The 18,450-nt window shown below is 32.8% G+C and overlaps 1 protein-coding gene across 1 annotated transcript; it reads right to left on the reverse strand.

Annotated features, from left to right (window-relative positions):
- Nucleotides 1-15,068: 15,068 nt before the first annotated feature.
- LOC145127307 (uncharacterized) lies at nt 15,069-15,993 on the reverse strand. Its single transcript, XM_079062524.1, has 2 exons — nt 15,469-15,993; nt 15,069-15,383 (listed from the first exon to the last, which is right to left on the reverse strand). Exons 1-2 carry the CDS (start codon nt 15,991-15,993, stop codon nt 15,069-15,071), a joined length of 840 nt encoding a protein of 279 aa, XP_078918650.1.
- Between the last annotated feature and the right edge of the window lie 2,457 nt (nt 15,994-18,450).

Here is an 18,450-nt window from a genome sequence, read left to right on the forward strand (position 1 = left end):
AACCTTGGCTCAGAAGGAGACTACTCGCAGTATCTGTGTGAACACGGAGGAACGCACTACGATTTGTTGAGTATCGGAGAACTACTCATGGCCTTTTTTATGTTAGCCCCTATATATCCTAGATCAAAGATCTCAATACAGTTTTTCAAGTTAAACAAGTTAACTTGGCCCTTGGCGAGATGTTCAACGATAACCGTGCCTTGCGAGGTGCATCTCCCTGGTGCCATGACATCTGTACAGTTTCAGACTTTTAATTCCTTAAATACGACAGTTCTTTGAAAGATACTGCCTAAGTGACAATTTGTACATTTTCAATCCTTCAATTCCTTTCCTTTCTTCCTTTCCCACAAAGGACACATACTCTCAATTAAAGTTCTGAATGTAATGTAGTTGAGAGATGTCTCCTATCATGTCCTTGGAACGGCCACTATCAACAAACCGAAGTCTGATGATATTCCTCCATAGTTGCTTCGTTACAGAGTGCGAGATTAGTTGACTTTTGGAACCCAATCCATTTTAAAACTGGATTTACTATCACCATCTACATAAGATACTCTTTCCCATGTCATATCCTGTTTATCAGATAAGAAACATGAAGAAGTTACAGGAATTGTCACAACTAGCATTTTTGGCTAGGAAATTCTGTATTCATGTAATGAACTCCTGTGTAACTTGTAACCTAAGTTGAAGTTTTGTGCAAATGATCATTCCAAAAACAACTAGTTGAACCAGAATTCACTTGTGAAGTCCAAAACCAAATTCAATGCATCTCATATACTCAACTATGGGTTCGAAACCCTAATTTCCCAATTCAAACCCTATTGGACTAGAAATCATTTATTGGGCCTAATGGGCCAATAAACTCACAACTTGGTTATTTGGGCTCTAACTGGACACACTTTCATGAAACTATAACCTTTTGGGCCATGTTGGGCCTAAAATATCTCACTTCACTTTTATGGGCCTCAATGGGCCATAAGAGTTTTTCTTGAACCTAAGTGGGCCGAAAACCCATTTTGTTCACTCGTTTGGGTCGTAAACCCCTAAGAGGGCCCAATGGGCCGAGAATTTCCACAATTGGGCCTTGCAATTTCAAGAGTATTCAAATTGTAGCCCAACATATCTCATATTCCCTATTCTCACCCCATTCTTGGTTTTTGTAAAAAAAAAAAAGAGAAATGAGGGAAAAATTCTAAGGGAGACAACTCACCATTGCATGGTGAATATCCATGCATAATACCTCACATGTAACAATGAAGTCCCATACATCTAGGCAAGTCTTATCACTCTCTCCCCCTTCCCTTTCTTATCCTCGGCCTAGGAGCAAACCCACCACCACCCTCACTTCAACTTGAAACACATTCCTCTCTTAACTCTCTAAGAAATTTCAAGAAAAATCCTTCCTTTCTCTCTTCAAAATTTCGTGTGTACTTGTGTGTGTGCTCAAGAATACATCATCAAGGTTCATCATTTTGGTAAGATACTTTATATGCTAGTGTTTAACTTCATCATATGACAAATCCTTCATTCATTAACACCTTATTTCATGATCCATGCTCTTAGATCCATCTTAGGTTTGAAAATTCCACTCAAGAAGCTTATTAGGGCCGAGATCCTTCTCATTCTTCATCAAAAACCGAAATCATCAAACCAATGTGAGTTCATACCCCCTATTTTCGGTTTTTACTATGTTTTGGGGGAGAATACAAGTTGTTTTGTGTAGATCTATGAGTATATGCATGATTATGTGTGTTTTTCATGATATAAGTTGTGGTTATGTGTTAAAACTTCATAAACTTGAAAATATGCTAAAATATGATGATATTTGTAGAACATAACACTTGTTACAACTTATTATACAAAGAAAAGGTTAAAAACACTTCAGAGTTGTTTAAAACTAAGAAAAGTGCATAAGAGGGCCAAAAATGACAAAATAATCAAAAGTGAGGTTATTATATATAACTCACAGTTTTAAGGGACCAAAAAGGATTTATTTTTGGATAAATATGAATCTTTATGGTATTTGTGATTTTAAAAGGGCTAAAGTGTAAACTTTCACAAATGGGCCTCATTTTGGGCTTCCAATGTTTTAGGCTAAATTTGTAAGTTTTTGGACTTTTGTGGGCTTAAGTATCATTTTAATCAAAGTTGAGCCAAAAATGTCATTTTTCGATTATAAGGGCTGAAAATGATAATTTTATCAAACTTGGGCCAAAAAGGAATAATTACTATACTTTTGGGTCGAAAATGACCTTTTGACAAAAGTGGGGTTAAAAATTTTATTTTACTCAAACCAAGCCCTTAAATGTAAACTTTTGGTTTTAAGGGACCTAAAGTGTCATTTTTACCAAAAATGTGTCTAGATTGGAAATTCTCGGTTTCAAGGACCAAAAATGTCTTTTTACAAAAAGTGGGTCTTTTATGTCATTTTGGTAAACAACTAAACTTAACAACCAAAGTAACAACAAACAGATCAGTTACGTCATTTACATGTTTATTGGGCCTGAAATACAATTTACTTGTTTAGTGAGGCTTAGTTGTCATTTACATGTTTATTGGGGCTGTTAATATAATTAACATGTTTAGTGGGCCTTAGTTGTCCTTTTACATGTTTTTTGGGCCTGGAATATAATTAACATGTTTAGTGGGCCTTAGTTGTCCTTTTACATGTTTATTGGGCCTGGAATATACCTTACATGTTTATTGGGCCTTCGTGGTCCATCTACATGCTTGTTGACTTCACACATTCACATACGCATTCGTTGGGATTTGAAAACTAAATACTTACACGTAAACAATATAAACTGTGCAATTTCATATTCGTGTAAATTTAGTTAAGGATCTTGTGAGACACTTCGTTTGGCACCTATTGAGTGTACAACCGTAGCCTGTAGTTATAACCAGAGTCTCCTGGAGGAAGAGCGAGAGTTTGTGTATAGATCTATACGAGGGTGACACCCCACACCTGAGATGTTCGCTACAGTTAGACTAGGTCAGTCTAGGGTGACAAACCTTACCATAAACACGTCGACGTCCGAAAACGCCATGACAGGCGGATTAGTCATTATCAAGTATGGTTATAACGACTCACTTAGAGGAATTAACACCATTATAAAATTTTACGAAATACCTTTACAGTTTGGTAACACGGAAACTTACACTGATAAGACTTCAACATTTTTATAGATAGACAATATCGGATTGTCTGGGATCATTCATTTTATACATTCTCAAACATTAACACACATGCATTAATACAAGATCAGACACAAACATTTCAAATCGTTTTTCATAAAATATCGGATTTTCTGGTGTTTACAAAGTTATACTAAACATTTTACTCAAACATGCTTATGAACTCACCAACATTATATGTGTTGACTTTTTGAAATTAACTTGATTCTCAGGAAATCGTTAAGCAGAAAGGTCGACAGGAACATGTGGAACTTTTATAATTTGTATCATCATACTTTAACTATTCCGGCATGTAATATTTAATACAATACTTGATATAAACAACGATGGTTGTATTTTGGTATGTATGATGATGGTGTTTGTCATGTTTCATTTATATTCATTGTGATGATATTACAAGATGAAGTCACCCAAGCCCCCGGACGTTTCCGCCGTCTGGTTCGGGGGTGTGACAGGAATTTTGGACGAGTTAGAAATTTGACCCTTGGGAACCCATTGGTAATTAGGTTTAGGCCTGTTAATGTTTAACCTAATGGGTGTTTCAAAACTTGATTTTGAACTTGAACTACCTTTTGATTTAGATTTGAATCTCAAGTGTGAGCTAGAAGACGATCCTTGAGATGAATTCGACCTTACCGATTTCGGTTTGGCTAAATCATCTCCCAAATTAGACTTCTTGTCCAACAGGCCCTTTTGGTCCTTGGGAGTTTGACTTTTAGCCTTCTTAGAATTCCAATCACCACTGCGTGAACATGACCTCGAAGGATTTCTTTTGGAAGATCTCCCTCTTGGCACATTCTGCCAGCCTTGTCCATAGTAAGGAACATATGAACGATGTGGGCAATTTCTAGCAATGTGACTGGGAGTCCCACAGTTAAAACAAGCCTGCTTTTTCAAATAAATAAGGTTGTGACTTGGTCCTTGTCCAAAAGAAGTTTGTTTCAAGGGACTTCCACAAGTACAAGCACATGAACATTTGTTAGACTGTTTAACAGACATTTATGGCTTGGGTTTTTCCACAGTGGGAGTATCAGCATCACAAGATTTTGAATCATTATCAGCAGAACTAGAACCATTTTTGTTCTCCTTGTTCTCATCTTCCACTACTTTACCTGCAAATGAAGTAGAAGCATTAGTATCGTTCACCTCAATATTCTCAGTTGGGCCCGATTGTTCAATCTTAACTGAAGCTGGTACATGGGGCTGGCCACACTGAGCAGGTGTCTCTACCTCATTGGTTTCAAGGGGCGGGGTATAGTTGTCATTGAAGGGAGGTGGAACATTGTGATACCCTAGACTCTTATTCCGATTATCTTTAAATTTTAATTGTTTTCAATCATTGTTTCAACTTTCTTACTTGACACATCAAACTTTTTAAAATTAAAGTCTGTATTTTCAAACTTATTTTTCAATATGTTAAGCTCGGCAGTAAGACTGACAATCTTTTCTTGATCATAATCATAGTGTTCACATTTATCGCTATATTCTGCTTAAAGTTTTCTAAAGTCCTTGGTTTTGGCCTATAATTGTTCTTTTAAGGGTTTTTTTAGCCTTTTTTTTATAGTACATCTTTCATATTTAAGATCCCTAATTTCCCTAATTAATACCTCATGTTGATCGCGATAATGTTTAATTTTAGCTTCACAGGACTGAGAGCATGAGTTTTCACTTACTTTGGTGATTGAAGAACTCATTATTCACCAAAAAGAATAACTTACCAAAAATAGAATTGATTGTGAAACCAAGAAAAATGCCCTTTGACTTGAAACCTCGAAAGTCAAACTCGAAAGTCAAAGTCGAAAGTCAAACTTGAAAGTCAAAACTTGAAAGTCAAACTCGAAAGTCAAACTTTTTGTCCAAAAAAAAACCTTGACCGAGAACAAAAGTTTCTAGACCGAAAACGAGGGTATTGGATCGAATATGTGGCTTTTTGACCAAATATGAAGCTTTAGGACCAAAAACAAAGCTTTAATATCGAAAACGAGGCTTTAATACCGAAAACTTGATTTTTAAACCGAATATGCGAGGCTTCTCATCCTAACCGAGAAGTCTCGCACAGAAAACACTTAATCTGAAGATGTGGGCCGAAAACAACTTGATCGAGAAGCCTGAATACCGAGAAGCGAAGCCGAGAAGTCTGACCAAAATCCTTCGCACCGAGAACCTTCACAGCTTCTGATCGAGAACGAGGTTGCAACTGAGAAGGAGACCGAGAACCCTCTCCCTAACCGAGAATGCTGCTGGCCACCGATATCTTCTAGGGTTTGACCGAGATCCGAAGTCTGCCACTGAGATCTCGCAAATCTTGACCAAAAACACCCAAAACTTGCCAAAAACACGAGATTTTCAAATCTTTAATGCCAAACTCGATCAAAGACTTAAAAATATGAAGAACACGAAGAACAATGGCCAAAATTTTGTCAAAAATAAAATAAAAACACAAATAAACTCCAAGAAAAACTCTTAATAATATTTTGCAATAACCCGATTGCTACCAATCCTTTGCTCTGATACCAATTGTAAGTCCCCAAATCGCTACGTATCAATCGAATTTCACTATGATGGTGCGGAATCCCAATCTAGTGAATGATGCAAGATGTAATATGAATAAGAACAAGATGATTAATTTTCAATGCACACTATATAGATGAATAGTCGGGTACATAAGATTCTTGATTACACTTGGTTTTCTCTCTGTTTCTCTGTAAATCACGTTCTTGGCTTATTGGCTACCACAAAAACGTCCCTCTCACTTTACAAGGCTTAAATAACACCATTTATACATAGACCTAATAACCAAGGCCCGACCCAAAACCCAAACAATACAATATTAAGCCTAACCAAAATCACATGAGATTTCGGTCCAAACAACACCAAAAAATGGTGTTTTCGGTCCTAGTCCGAGAACTCTAATAGCTTGTGATAAGCAAAGTATAAACCACAATTTATGATCTAACAGAGAGATTTATATATATATATATATATATATATATATATATATATATATATATATATATATATATATATATATACAGAGAGAGAGAGAGAGAGAGAAATAAGTTCAAATAAAAACATTATGTTTATGTTATTATTCTGTGATGAATGTTGTATATGTATATTGTTGAAGTAATTCTAATATGAATATTAATGTTTGATTATTTATATATTCATTAGAATATTATTATTCTATTATAAATTTATGTATGTGCATTTTTGTAATAAATTATAATTTTATTTTTAACCTGTAACTATTTGTTTATTCATTGTTGAATAATGACATAAAGCTATGGATACAAAATTCATTGCAAAATAATAATATAAAAATAGTGTTTTTACATTTTCACACTAAGAGATTCAACCACCATAAATAGATGCGTAAATTGCTTCTAAATCTTCGTTAAATTGAATCATTAAATTGAAGCGTTAAATTGAAGGCTAATTGTCGATTTAGATTAAATGTTTATTTCATGTTGGAACCTAATGGGATAGAAATAAAATTATGAGAAAGTTATGACATAAATTTTTTTTTGAACCGATGATGATTGTCACATAACCATTTCATCAATGAAGAGTATTACTTTATTGCATAGGCAAAATGAATCTTTTATGTTTATCTAGTGATTTTTATGATAGTTTAACAACTAAAAATGTGGAAGTACAATGCTATAAATAGGAAGAAACTTTGATTACAAATGGTTTGGACATAAAAAAACCAAAAATAATAAATCTAAAACCCACGGTTTAAAATCAAAAAACCGAATGAGTCACATGTCCTTATTGCTATTTGTGTGTGTTTAAAATTGCTCATGTTACTGCCATTTTGATTTTTATACATTTGTATTGAACGAATAGTTTGAATACCGAATTTTATTATGAACTTTAATCACTAACAATCGGTAAGAAACAAACAAGTAGGGGTGTAAACGAGCCGAGCCGAGCCCGAGCCTGACCAAGCTCGAGCTCGGCTCGTTTAATGTTGAATAAGCTCGAGCCTTAAAATGAAGCTCAGGCTCGGCTCGTGAACAATTTGGTGAGCTCGCGAGCCTAAACGAGCTTAAACGAGCATATATATATATATATATATATATATATATATATATATATATATATATATATATATATATATATATATATATATATATGTGTGTGTGTGTGTGTGTGTGTATATATATATATATATATATATATATATATATATATAGAGAGAGAGAGAGAGAAATGCTCGTTTAAGCTCGTTTAGGCTCGCGAGCCCACTAATTGAAGCTCGGCTCAAGCTCGTTTAATAAACGAGCCTCATATTTAGGCTTAAGCTCGGCTCGGGCTCGTTTAATTCGATCTCGAGCCGAGCTTTTAACGAGTCGATCCCGAGTAGCTCACGAGTAGCTCGGCTCACTTACACCCCTACAAACAAGCACTAAAAAAATAATGATTGAGTTCCTGGTAAGTGCCCAAACTCAAAGCAACATCTGAATAGATTATCCCCAGACCGCAAGGATCAAATACTAACTATGAAAATGCCTCAGACAATCCAATTTGATATCTAAGCTTTGTGTTGTGAAAACTGATAATAATCACACACACACATACACACAGACATAATATTTAAGTGGTACGTCCCATATGACCTACGTCTATCTGTAGAAAATTGTATTCTTATTCATAAGCTTGAAAAAAAAGTATTTGTTTTAGTTTATTAGAAACCTACATACATTATACATATATAGGTAAAAAAGACATTAAAACCGTAGACTACAAAACAAAACTAGGCCTCATTCCGTCAACTGATTCTCAGCCAAGCTAGCTACACCTAGCTAGCTAGCTTATGGTTCTTGAGCGAGCTGATTGTTCACAAGCTAGCTGATAGGATCAACTAGCTCAACCAACTCAAGTCGCATTCAACAATCTCCACTTCACTTGAACAAGCAATATATATATATATATATATATATATATATATATATATATATATATATATATATATATATATATATATATATATATATATATATATATATACTAGTGAAGTTTTAGGGACGTGCTAAGCACGACCCACAGAGGTTTCTTTTGCAAATTCTATAAATGCTCGACACACAGAGATGATCACATAATTAATAACAAAAAATTTGAAACTACAATGTTATAAAAATAAATAAAAGTAAGATGTAATATAAGAAAATACATGAAAATGCATTGCTATGTCTTGCATTTAGGTGTATTTATAAAATGAAGCTAATACAAACTTGAAGATAAAATATTAATAAATGGTGTGAGTAAAGAACCTCCAAATAGCAATGTATGTATCGAAAAGATCAATGGTACTTAGGCTTGACAACTTATCTATACCAAAAGGCTCGTCCAAACTTGACATTGTGAAAGCAATAGAAAACTTTACCCCTGAAGTAAATGCTCTCCTACACTTTAATGTATTAGTTATGTAGGACAAAAATAAGGTGTACTACACTTCATTTGTACCGTATAAAAAAGGTGGTCCAATGTCAAGTATGTGTAAAACCATGTATCAGAGTCGAATCCCACCTGCAACAAAATGAAATTACAATAGATCAGATTCACTAAGCTTGAAATTTGACCTAAATTACGTATTCCCCTCTTTCTAGAACAATTGTAATGAAATTGATTGGAAAGATAAATACGAAATAAATGGGAATATCAAATTTTATACTTCCACTTACGTAGGGTTAGGAACAAGTACATTACCATACTTAATACAACACACTTGCTACTTAAAGTAGTATAGATACATGAACTCAAGTTGACGAATGTTTGACGAGCTACTTGACTTTAGTCTTGAGCAGTTCACTCTGCTGGTTTCGCCACCGTTCGAAGAAAGGCCGAACAAAAAAAAAGATGAATTGCTAGTTGTGTAAATTGAAAAGTTTTTGACGTGCATGGTAGTACATAAGGAGTCAATGGAACAACAAAGAGAGCTAACCATTTCAACGTAGATGAACTTGCGATTCTTGCCATCAAGCAAAACTGAAATGACAGAGTCCAACATGTCCTGAACACAGGCACTCAGAAAACAAAGTAAAAATAAATTATAATATTAAATTAGGTTGTAAATAAAAAGAATAATAAATTCACAAGATAGAGAGGGAAGGAGATGTTGAAGACGGCCGTACCCAGCAACGAGCGATCGAGTAGAGCATGTCTTTTAATGAATAAATAGATATTGTAATTCGATCTATCTTCACGGGCATCTCTGATTCCTCAAAGATAAAAACAAAAATCGAAAGAGGGAAAAACAAAACAGTGAAGTTAGAGGAGATATTGTTTAATTTCAACGTCATTCACGAAATACAAAAGCAAGATCAGTTATGGAGAATAAATGAAACCCACAAATTACCTCTTCGACTCATAAACCCTACAGATGAAAGAAGATGAGTCAAAATCGTTTCCTTCAGATATGAAATTCTCCTGCGATAGATGGGAAATTTTCTTTTTCTTTGTCCATTTTCAGTCCCGCTTTGACGAACTCTTCAAAAATTAGTGACAAGAATTTCTATAGCTGTGTATTAGGAGCGACAGTAGTAGGAAAGAAGCTAGACTCGTGTTCTTGAAATCGTCTTGTAGAGAGCAAAAAGCGGAAGACTGAAGTCGATGTAAAATATAGTATATGTGAAATCGAAGCTATGGAGAGAAAGGAGATAGAAGTGGTGGTGGATTACAGGTGTTAGAGTTAAAGCACTGGTTCAGATGACTCATTCAAGCTATGTTAAGACATGTTGGTCTACAATGGTGGTGAGGGTGGAAGAACAAAGGTTGAATATCACACAATCTCCTTCACGCACCAAAAAAAGACCCCTTCGTGACATGCACGTTCTTGTGTTGAAGTGGAACTTCCAAAAATCACCATAAATTCTTGAAAAATCCTTATTAAATTTCAAGATCCAATTTCCTTCGTTTTTAAGACATGAGATTTATATATATAAATTATTATTTAATATTTCTACTTTGAAACAAAATGTTAGTAGTAAAGAAAACATATAGTTAACATATTAGTTTTATTAAACATTATAGTTTAATTTTTAAGTCATTGTGATATATAAAATTATTTGATAATTTTATAAACCATTTGAAATTGTGTAAATTATATATCAAATGAATAATAATATAACGGGTAACAAAACGTATGAACAAAAATATGAACTGCAACTTTTAGTAACATAAAAATAGAAAAACATCTATTATAACATTTGTATTAAAAAAGATATATATACAACGAATAATAAAAAATATGAAAAATAAACACTATAACTTTTAATAACATAAAAACACTAAAACATCTATTATAACATTTATATTAACTATTCATATTTAAATCACAAATCTCTTCAAATACATTAATGTTTTTAATGTGCAAAACTTTACAACCTTATAAAAGAAAGGAAAATAAAAAGTTATTAGTGATTACTAATTAATAATCATAAGTTAAAAACTCTTGAGTTGTAACTAATAAATATACATAAATTAGAAAACTCTTGAGTTGTAGTGTGAGTTTCAAATGAATGCGGTACTTGGAAATGTATATTTATTATTATTATTATTATTATTATTATTATTATTATATTCGTCTAAATAATTGGTTTTGATGCATCATTTTAATCCCTTCAATTATTAAACATAAAGATATTTAATTATAAATTTATAACATACATATGTGCATATACATGTTAAACAAATCACATATAATATATATATTTTCGTAAATGTCATATGTAATTCCTGTCGTAGTAATATGGATAAATTACTTTCATATGAAGAACATATCATAATAAGTCTATCATAATTACATATCAAATGTTCAAAATTATGTTATTTTTTAAATATTGTCTTATAAATATGTTTTGTATGATAACCCAACAAAAAAATAATAGAAAATAAACATAATCAAAATAGAAAAACTACAATAAAATAAATAAGAGCATTGGGTGGTTGAATATATAAATAAAGATGTTACATAAACATACATTTAAATCAAAAGAAAAAACTAACATTCGTCAACTTTGCTGAAACAAAAAAAACATATATCCATTTTATGAATCTTCTTTCTTCATTTAACATCATTCAACCATAGAAATTTGATGACAATTCTTCACTAACCTGCAATCAAAATATTTTTCTTGAAAAAGAAGAATCAGAAAGATATTACAAGCAAAACATTGATGTTTAGAGAGTCACATTCAAGATTGAGTAAAACACACAAATCACATATAAAGATTAAATGAGAAACTGAATATAAAGAAAGAATAGAAAAGCTTCATTTGTTTTGGTTGAAAGAAAAAATCATATTACAATTACCATCGATGCGACATAACTCATTTCTTCAAATCATCATATTTGGATCGTGAATGTTTCAACTATATGAAAACTTTTGAATCACAATATCTTCAAATCCTTCTTACATGTAAGATTTTATATAATATAAAAGACACAAAAGATTGACCTTTTTATAGTAAACTCTTCACTAAATGCTAATTAAACATAATATAAGTTATAAAACTTTTGAGTGTTAAATCATAATTAAGAAAACTTTTGAGTTGCATTAGTTAAAAAAAGGGGTTTCAAATGAATGTTGTTTGAGGAAGTTAAAAAAGAGGGTTTCAAATGCATGAGATTCAAGAAAAAATGTTATCTTTATAAGTATATATATATATATATATATATATATATATATATATATATATATATATATACTAGTGAGGTTTCCCGGCCGTGCTAGTTAAAGTGGAGCTTAAACATGACCCATGAAATAGGCTTCATGTTTCTTGAGGTGCGGCTCCACGATGGTAATTTGGGTATTTTCTTCTCAAATTTTGTCACTATGGTTGAAGCATAAAAGCACAATGATTTAATAAAAAAAAATGAATGTAGGGTTCTATATTAAACGAATAAATGAAAGGACATTGTTATTTCTTGTTACAATGTTATGATAAAAAGAGATGAAAATATGATGCTATAAAGAAATCATGTTCCCATTATCAACGTCTATGGACATCACTAAAGTTATGCTGTATAAATCAACATGGAGTTTCAATGATTTGTTTTTGTTGTGGTAGATAAACCTCTTAATTTTTGTGTTAAGTGAACCATAATAGTTCCTACAAAATGAAGTACCGAAAATTCATGTTCTTTGACTTAAATATGAGTTATGCATTTATTTCTGGATATGGGGCCTAACCTTAAATATGATATATAGAACATGTATTCTTACCCTTTACGAAAATTGGTATTGATTTGTTGGTTTATTCTTGGATGGAAAGTGGGTGTTTAGTAAGTATTGCTAGTCTTCGATATTTGCAAAGGAGAACTAACATATTTCTTCTCATCCCTCGTCAGAGACACTATGGGGTTGACATGGTCTTGAAGAAGCCCAACAACAAAGATACATGAAGATGTTTAAAGATATAAAATGATTAACACATTCGTACAATTTAACATACATGTTCGTTTCAAGGTTAATCAAATAGTGAAACCTTAATAATATATCCGTAGCAATAAAAAAAATAGGAATACTTTGCCGGTAGTAAAATTCATTACACGAGACACATCACGAGCCACAATAACCTCATACTAAAGACATATACATCTGGCTGCAAACAGTTTCAAACACAATATCACTTGAGATAATACGATCCTTAAAATATAAACAATGTGTAATAAACTAAATTAATAATTTAAATTACATTAAAACCTGAACATATTGGGTTGGTCCAACAATATTTTTGTTGGAATCCTAAGTCACGGGAAGCCTTGGGATTCAAGCAATCGGTTTTGTAGAAAAAAAAGAATAAGTCGGTTCCTAGTTTCCTAATTATATTCTAATACAAGTCGGTAATTAGATCTATATATACATGTCTTGATCAAGATTTAGGATTAAGAATACACAATTGTAAACAGTTTGGTTTTGAGCTATTTCCGATTAATCTAAGTGTTGTTTGAGCTATTAATCTAAGTGTTGTAAACAGTTTTGTATTGAGCTATTTCCGATTAATTTATGTCGGTAATTAAATCTATATATACATGTCTTGATCGAGATTTAGGATTAAGATTTAGGATTAAGAATACACAATTGTAAACAGTTTGGTTTTGAGCTATTTCCGATTAATCTAAGTGTTGTTTGATTTATTGTTTGCAATTACGTTTTTTCTAAACTTTAATTTTTTATATTTTTATTAGTAAATATCTAATATATAAGATATAAATACTAAACTACAATTAAAATAATAATCCCAATCTCTAAAACGATTTACGCATTTGTAATCGTTTACTGGACACTTGTGTTATTCAATCTTTAAATTTTTATTATTCTTTTGTTTATTTTAATTTGACCACGTGACAATAAAATATATCATGTTTTTATATAGGAAAACCATAGTAGAAAATAGAAACATTTGAGATTACATTACCAAAAAATTGACGTAGCGATGATGGAAGCATAAGGGGTATCCGGAAGAAGCAAGCAGGAGCAATGGGCGGTGGCTTCTTTCCTATTGGAGGAGATGGCAACGAGAAACCAAGGCTAAAAGTAAGGCCTCCCATTCAAAGCTATTTTCGTATATATATATATATATATATATATATATATATATATATATATATATATATATATATATATTGCCAATTCACCCAGTAGGGACTTCTACAAACATCTACAAAGTCCAAGCAAAGTTTGAACTTCTCCGTCGGCAACAACTTTTGTCAACATATCAGTTGCATTCTCCTTGGTATCTATCTTTTGAATGGAAAATCTTTCTTTCTCTATAACATCTATGATGTTAACCTTACATAAATATGTTTTATCATCTCATTATAGACATGATTCTTTGCAACACACAAATGAACTTTCTAGCACTACCCACATAGGTAATGCTTACAAGTCCTAAAACTGATAATACTGAGTGTTCCATAAAACCTTGTAAAACCTTCCCTTACTCATAGTATTATCAAATAATAGGTGAAGTATAAGCTTCAAACATTTTAAGGATCAATTCCCCGATTGGAAACCAAATAGATTAATTTTTTTATATAATAGTTGGAGGTTTTGGGTGAATATTCATTCACAACTTGGAAAGAAAAAAACACACGATAAGAAGAAGCATGTAATCATCTGTAGTGCTTGTCATCATGTGTTGTTCAAATTGAGGAGAAAAATAAAGAAAGGAGTAAAGCAATATGCAACATCAGAAAAAGTATATATATATATATATATATATATATATATATATATAATCAGAAACAAAAAACTGAACAATTTTAATTTCATCACCAACAAAGAGCTAATGTTTAGTATGCCTAAAATAGTCTTTTAGAGCATCAAGTTGATGATTCCACCTTTGTTTTCTTCTTAGATGCATTCAGCATATGAGGTAAAGCTGATGTTGAGGTGAGACAAGCTTTGAGAAGTGAAAGCGCCTGCACAGTCAAGCAAAGGGTGTCATTACATTTATCATTAAATCTCCACTTCTTTCTCTACATTATTACTTGAATAATGCAAACTTCATGCAGCAAAGATTGTCCGAACTGCTTTTACTATCCATGTTTTGTTAAAACAAGTTTACCTCCTGTTCACCAAAGCTCACTTCCAGAACCTCCATATCACCAACAGGAACACCAAGTGTGTTCAACTTTGAGAATGTAGCTATCGATGGAGAGGGGATTACTTCCAGATCATTATAAACCATGAAAGATGCTTGATGAAATGACATGTACGTGGGTTTAATTCATAATTCGGTAGAAATTCAGTCATATATTTATAATAATCATCAGCAAGCTTTGGGCAAAGTAACATGCTCTTGACATCCTCAGATTTCAAGTAATTTCCATCTCCCAAACTTGAAATACTATTGTACAAATTACTTATAGCCATTAATGAAGATGAACCAACATCCTTTGTTAGATGTATGACAGCACCCAATGGGATGGTTAGGAAACTGAAGAGCAGATCCACAAAAAGACTCTCCACTTGTGCGCATAAAAGCTTCTTGTTTGATTTTTGAACCAGCAATTTCATTGATGTCTGAGTTTTTCCGGAGTTGCTCGATCGATATCAAAGATGAATTACACAACGTAGAGCTTGTAGGGCATGAAGAGCATGGCTTACCTCCTCCAAGCACCAGGTGTGTCAAAGGATAATTCGTCGTTAAAGACCACATCAGTAAATTCAGGAACTGAAATAAATATATCAGAGGGATATTAATTAAAAGAATAAAGTTCCTAAAAAACTCGACCCAAATGCAGCCAAAAGCCAAAAACCTTACCTCTTCCAAACCAAAATACATTGTTCTCTCTTCTTAACAAATTAATGTTTTCAACACCGAGAGAATTAAAAAGTCTGATGCTTGTATCAAGCGTGAGAGGTACTACATTGAGATCGTCTGTAATTATGAAATTATCCAACTTTTTTACAAACACACCTTGCAGCCAATCAAGCACACGGAAAGTTTTGAACTTGGTCTTGGTGTCATCTGGATTTACTTTAAGATTCTGGCATAGAGAAGCTGATGAATTTTTCGGATCGACTAACAAATCATGATGGGACCAAACTATATATTTCAAAGCTAAACTCACAACACTTTCATAAAGAGAAGTCAAGCTTCCAAGTTTAATATCCGTTGAGTCTAAATGCTTTCTTGAGAGCTTTGCAATTGTTCCCAGAGGCAAAGTGAAAAAACTAAAGAGTATGTCCACAAAGTCATTGGCTGCTTCCGCAAACATCACCTTTTTCTTCTTTTTGTCAACAAATACTTTCAGTTGAACTGACTTTTTAGAGGTTTCCATGGTATATATCTGATGAAGTTGACAAATAAAGCCAGAAATTGTAGGTTTATAAACATAATACAAAATATTTCAAAGTAAAGGATTATGTAATCAAAACACATAATTTACTTATGAAACATGGTCAGTATTGCAACTGAATCTATTATCCTCAACAATCATATCTTAATGGGAAAAACCTTAGTCAAGAGCAATATATATCCCACTCAGTGCATCTCTATGTCTTAAACCACATACTGATCATGTGAACAGTGTGCTAGCATTTTTTCCAACATACAGTATTTTTTATGCATAAAGTGTCATCAATATGTGCTAAATGCTAATCACCTAAACTTATAATTAAAGTAATGGTAAACACACAATAACAGGTTATAGAAGAAAGCATAGTGATATAATCTGAGGAACGGAAATACACATTAAAGTTTAAAGAGACCTCAAAAAGCAACTATCTGAAACCACTTTCTTCTTTCAACTGTATACGTAGCAACCATGAAATGCAAATATATACTGTATAAACCTCAAGAAACTTACTGACATTTATCTTCCAATAAATGAAAAACTCGAGACCAAGGATTGCCATGAATTATAATATATTCACATGCATAACCAATAAAGAAAAACTAAAATGGTTTGATGATTCAACAAAAGCGGAAGTAACATATGGCGATCATTCAACAACAAAAAACAAAATGGGAACGAAAATCGAGGAAGACAGATTAACTTACATTTACCAAACAGAAAATATCTCAAAATCGATGAGTAAGCTACGATTCAAAAACAATTCGAACAAGAAAATTTAGTGAAGGGGAGAAGAAGCAACAACAGATCACGAGAAATATATATAGGCAACGAGTAGGAACCACAACCAATGAAGCGACAGCGGGTGGCTAGAGCGAAACTGGGGATTAGCAGCTTTTCATTTTCCAGGAGAAAAATAGGCAAGTAGAATTGAAGCGATCAAGAGCGGAAACGCTTTAGTTCCCAAGTTTTACACCCAAAGTCACTATATATATATATATATATATATATATATATATATATATATATATATATATATATATATATATATATATATATATATATATATATATATATATATATATCATTTTCAAAACAAAGCGTTGAAACTGTTGGATTAGTGTCTAAGTCTATAACTATTTTGGTATGTACTTGACCTGATTATGAGCATGGTCCTTTTGGGTTGCCTTCACCATAGCAATATGTAGGATGAATTAAAAAGAGAAAGGTTTAATTATGATTTGTTAATATATTATGAGAATAATATATTAAAGGAGAAATCATATTGTTTAATTAATATTAGTCAAGAATTAATTAAGAATTAATTTTGTGGCTAAAAGAGATTAATTAAACTTAGGGGACTGGAATTGTAATTATAGGATAATTGCAATTGGGCTATGGATCACCTTGGAATAATAGGTTGGACGAATTCTATGGGGAAGCCCATTAGAAATCGTCCAAGGCATGTTCCAGAAGGGGTCCATGGGCTGCTTAGGGCTTAAGCAGTCAAATTAGGGTTTCCTTGTTGGATAACCCTAATAGCCTAAGAATATAAGGAACCCTTGGGCACCAAAAACGTGGCTAACACTTGGATTAGGGTTTCCAGCCGTTTTTGGTGCCTCCTCTCTCTTCTCTCCTTCATCCAATTGCTTAGTGGTGTTTGTGACTCCATTAGAGGTGCAACACTTGAGGCACTAAGCTTTCTGAAGCCAATGATTGATTGTTATTGCTATATAACAATCAAAGGTAAGATCTAAACCCTAATTTCAGTTATAGTTTATTAGATCTAGGGTTTATGGTTTTGGATTATCAATCGCATGTTCATTAGACAAACTAGATCCAAAGCTATTAGGGTTTGCATGTACACCATAGGATTGATGTATTGCTCGAAACCCATCAGTGGTATCAGAGCCTAGGGCTGTTTATTAGTGAATTTGATGCTTGATTGATCGATTTTTGCATGAAAAACGAAGTTTTTTGCCCTCTGCCTTACTGACTCGACGAGTCAATGGATGAACTCGGCGAGTCAGGCCGACTCGGCGAGTCCAGTCCCTGACTCGGCGAGTCCATGGATCTGGCAGCCTGTTTTGCGATTTTCTTGCCTGTTTTGACTGTGGATAATTACCTAAAACGTTTTATGTAATGTCCGTGTTTCTAGGCTAGGCATTAATATTGACATGATAGTCTAGGTTAACCTTTGTGACTCATTTTGGAAAAATGAAAAGGAATTATGTGAAAAATTATGTGTTTTATGTGTTTTATGCTTAATTATTAGGATTTAATTAATTAAGATTAAAAATGAGCGTCAAAAAAATAAATATTAGATAAAGCCGATATTTATTAAGAAAGTTGTAGTGGCCGTGACAAGGATTACGGATATATAAAGAATGCCGAAATCCGAGTTATAACGAAGAAGTTATGACCTGTCGTAGTTTCGCGACA

The sequence above is a fragment of the Lactuca virosa genome, chromosome 7, assembly GCF_052849685.1.
Source record: "Lactuca virosa cultivar CGN04683 chromosome 7, Lactuca_virosa_CGN04683_v6, whole genome shotgun sequence".
NCBI classification, from domain to species: Eukaryota; Viridiplantae; Streptophyta; class Magnoliopsida; order Asterales; family Asteraceae; genus Lactuca; species Lactuca virosa.

What these genes read in the sequence shown, in the direction of transcription:
- LOC145127307 (XM_079062524.1), bottom strand. Translation starts at nt 15,993, where the DNA reads ATGGAAACCTCTAAAAAGTCAGTTCAACTGAAAGTATTTGTTGACAAA. An exon ending in TTTGGTTTGGAAGAGGTAAG is followed by an intron (nt 15,384 to 15,468) that starts GTTTTTGGCTTT and finishes TATTTATTTCAG; the next exon opens with TTCCTGAATTTACTGATGTG.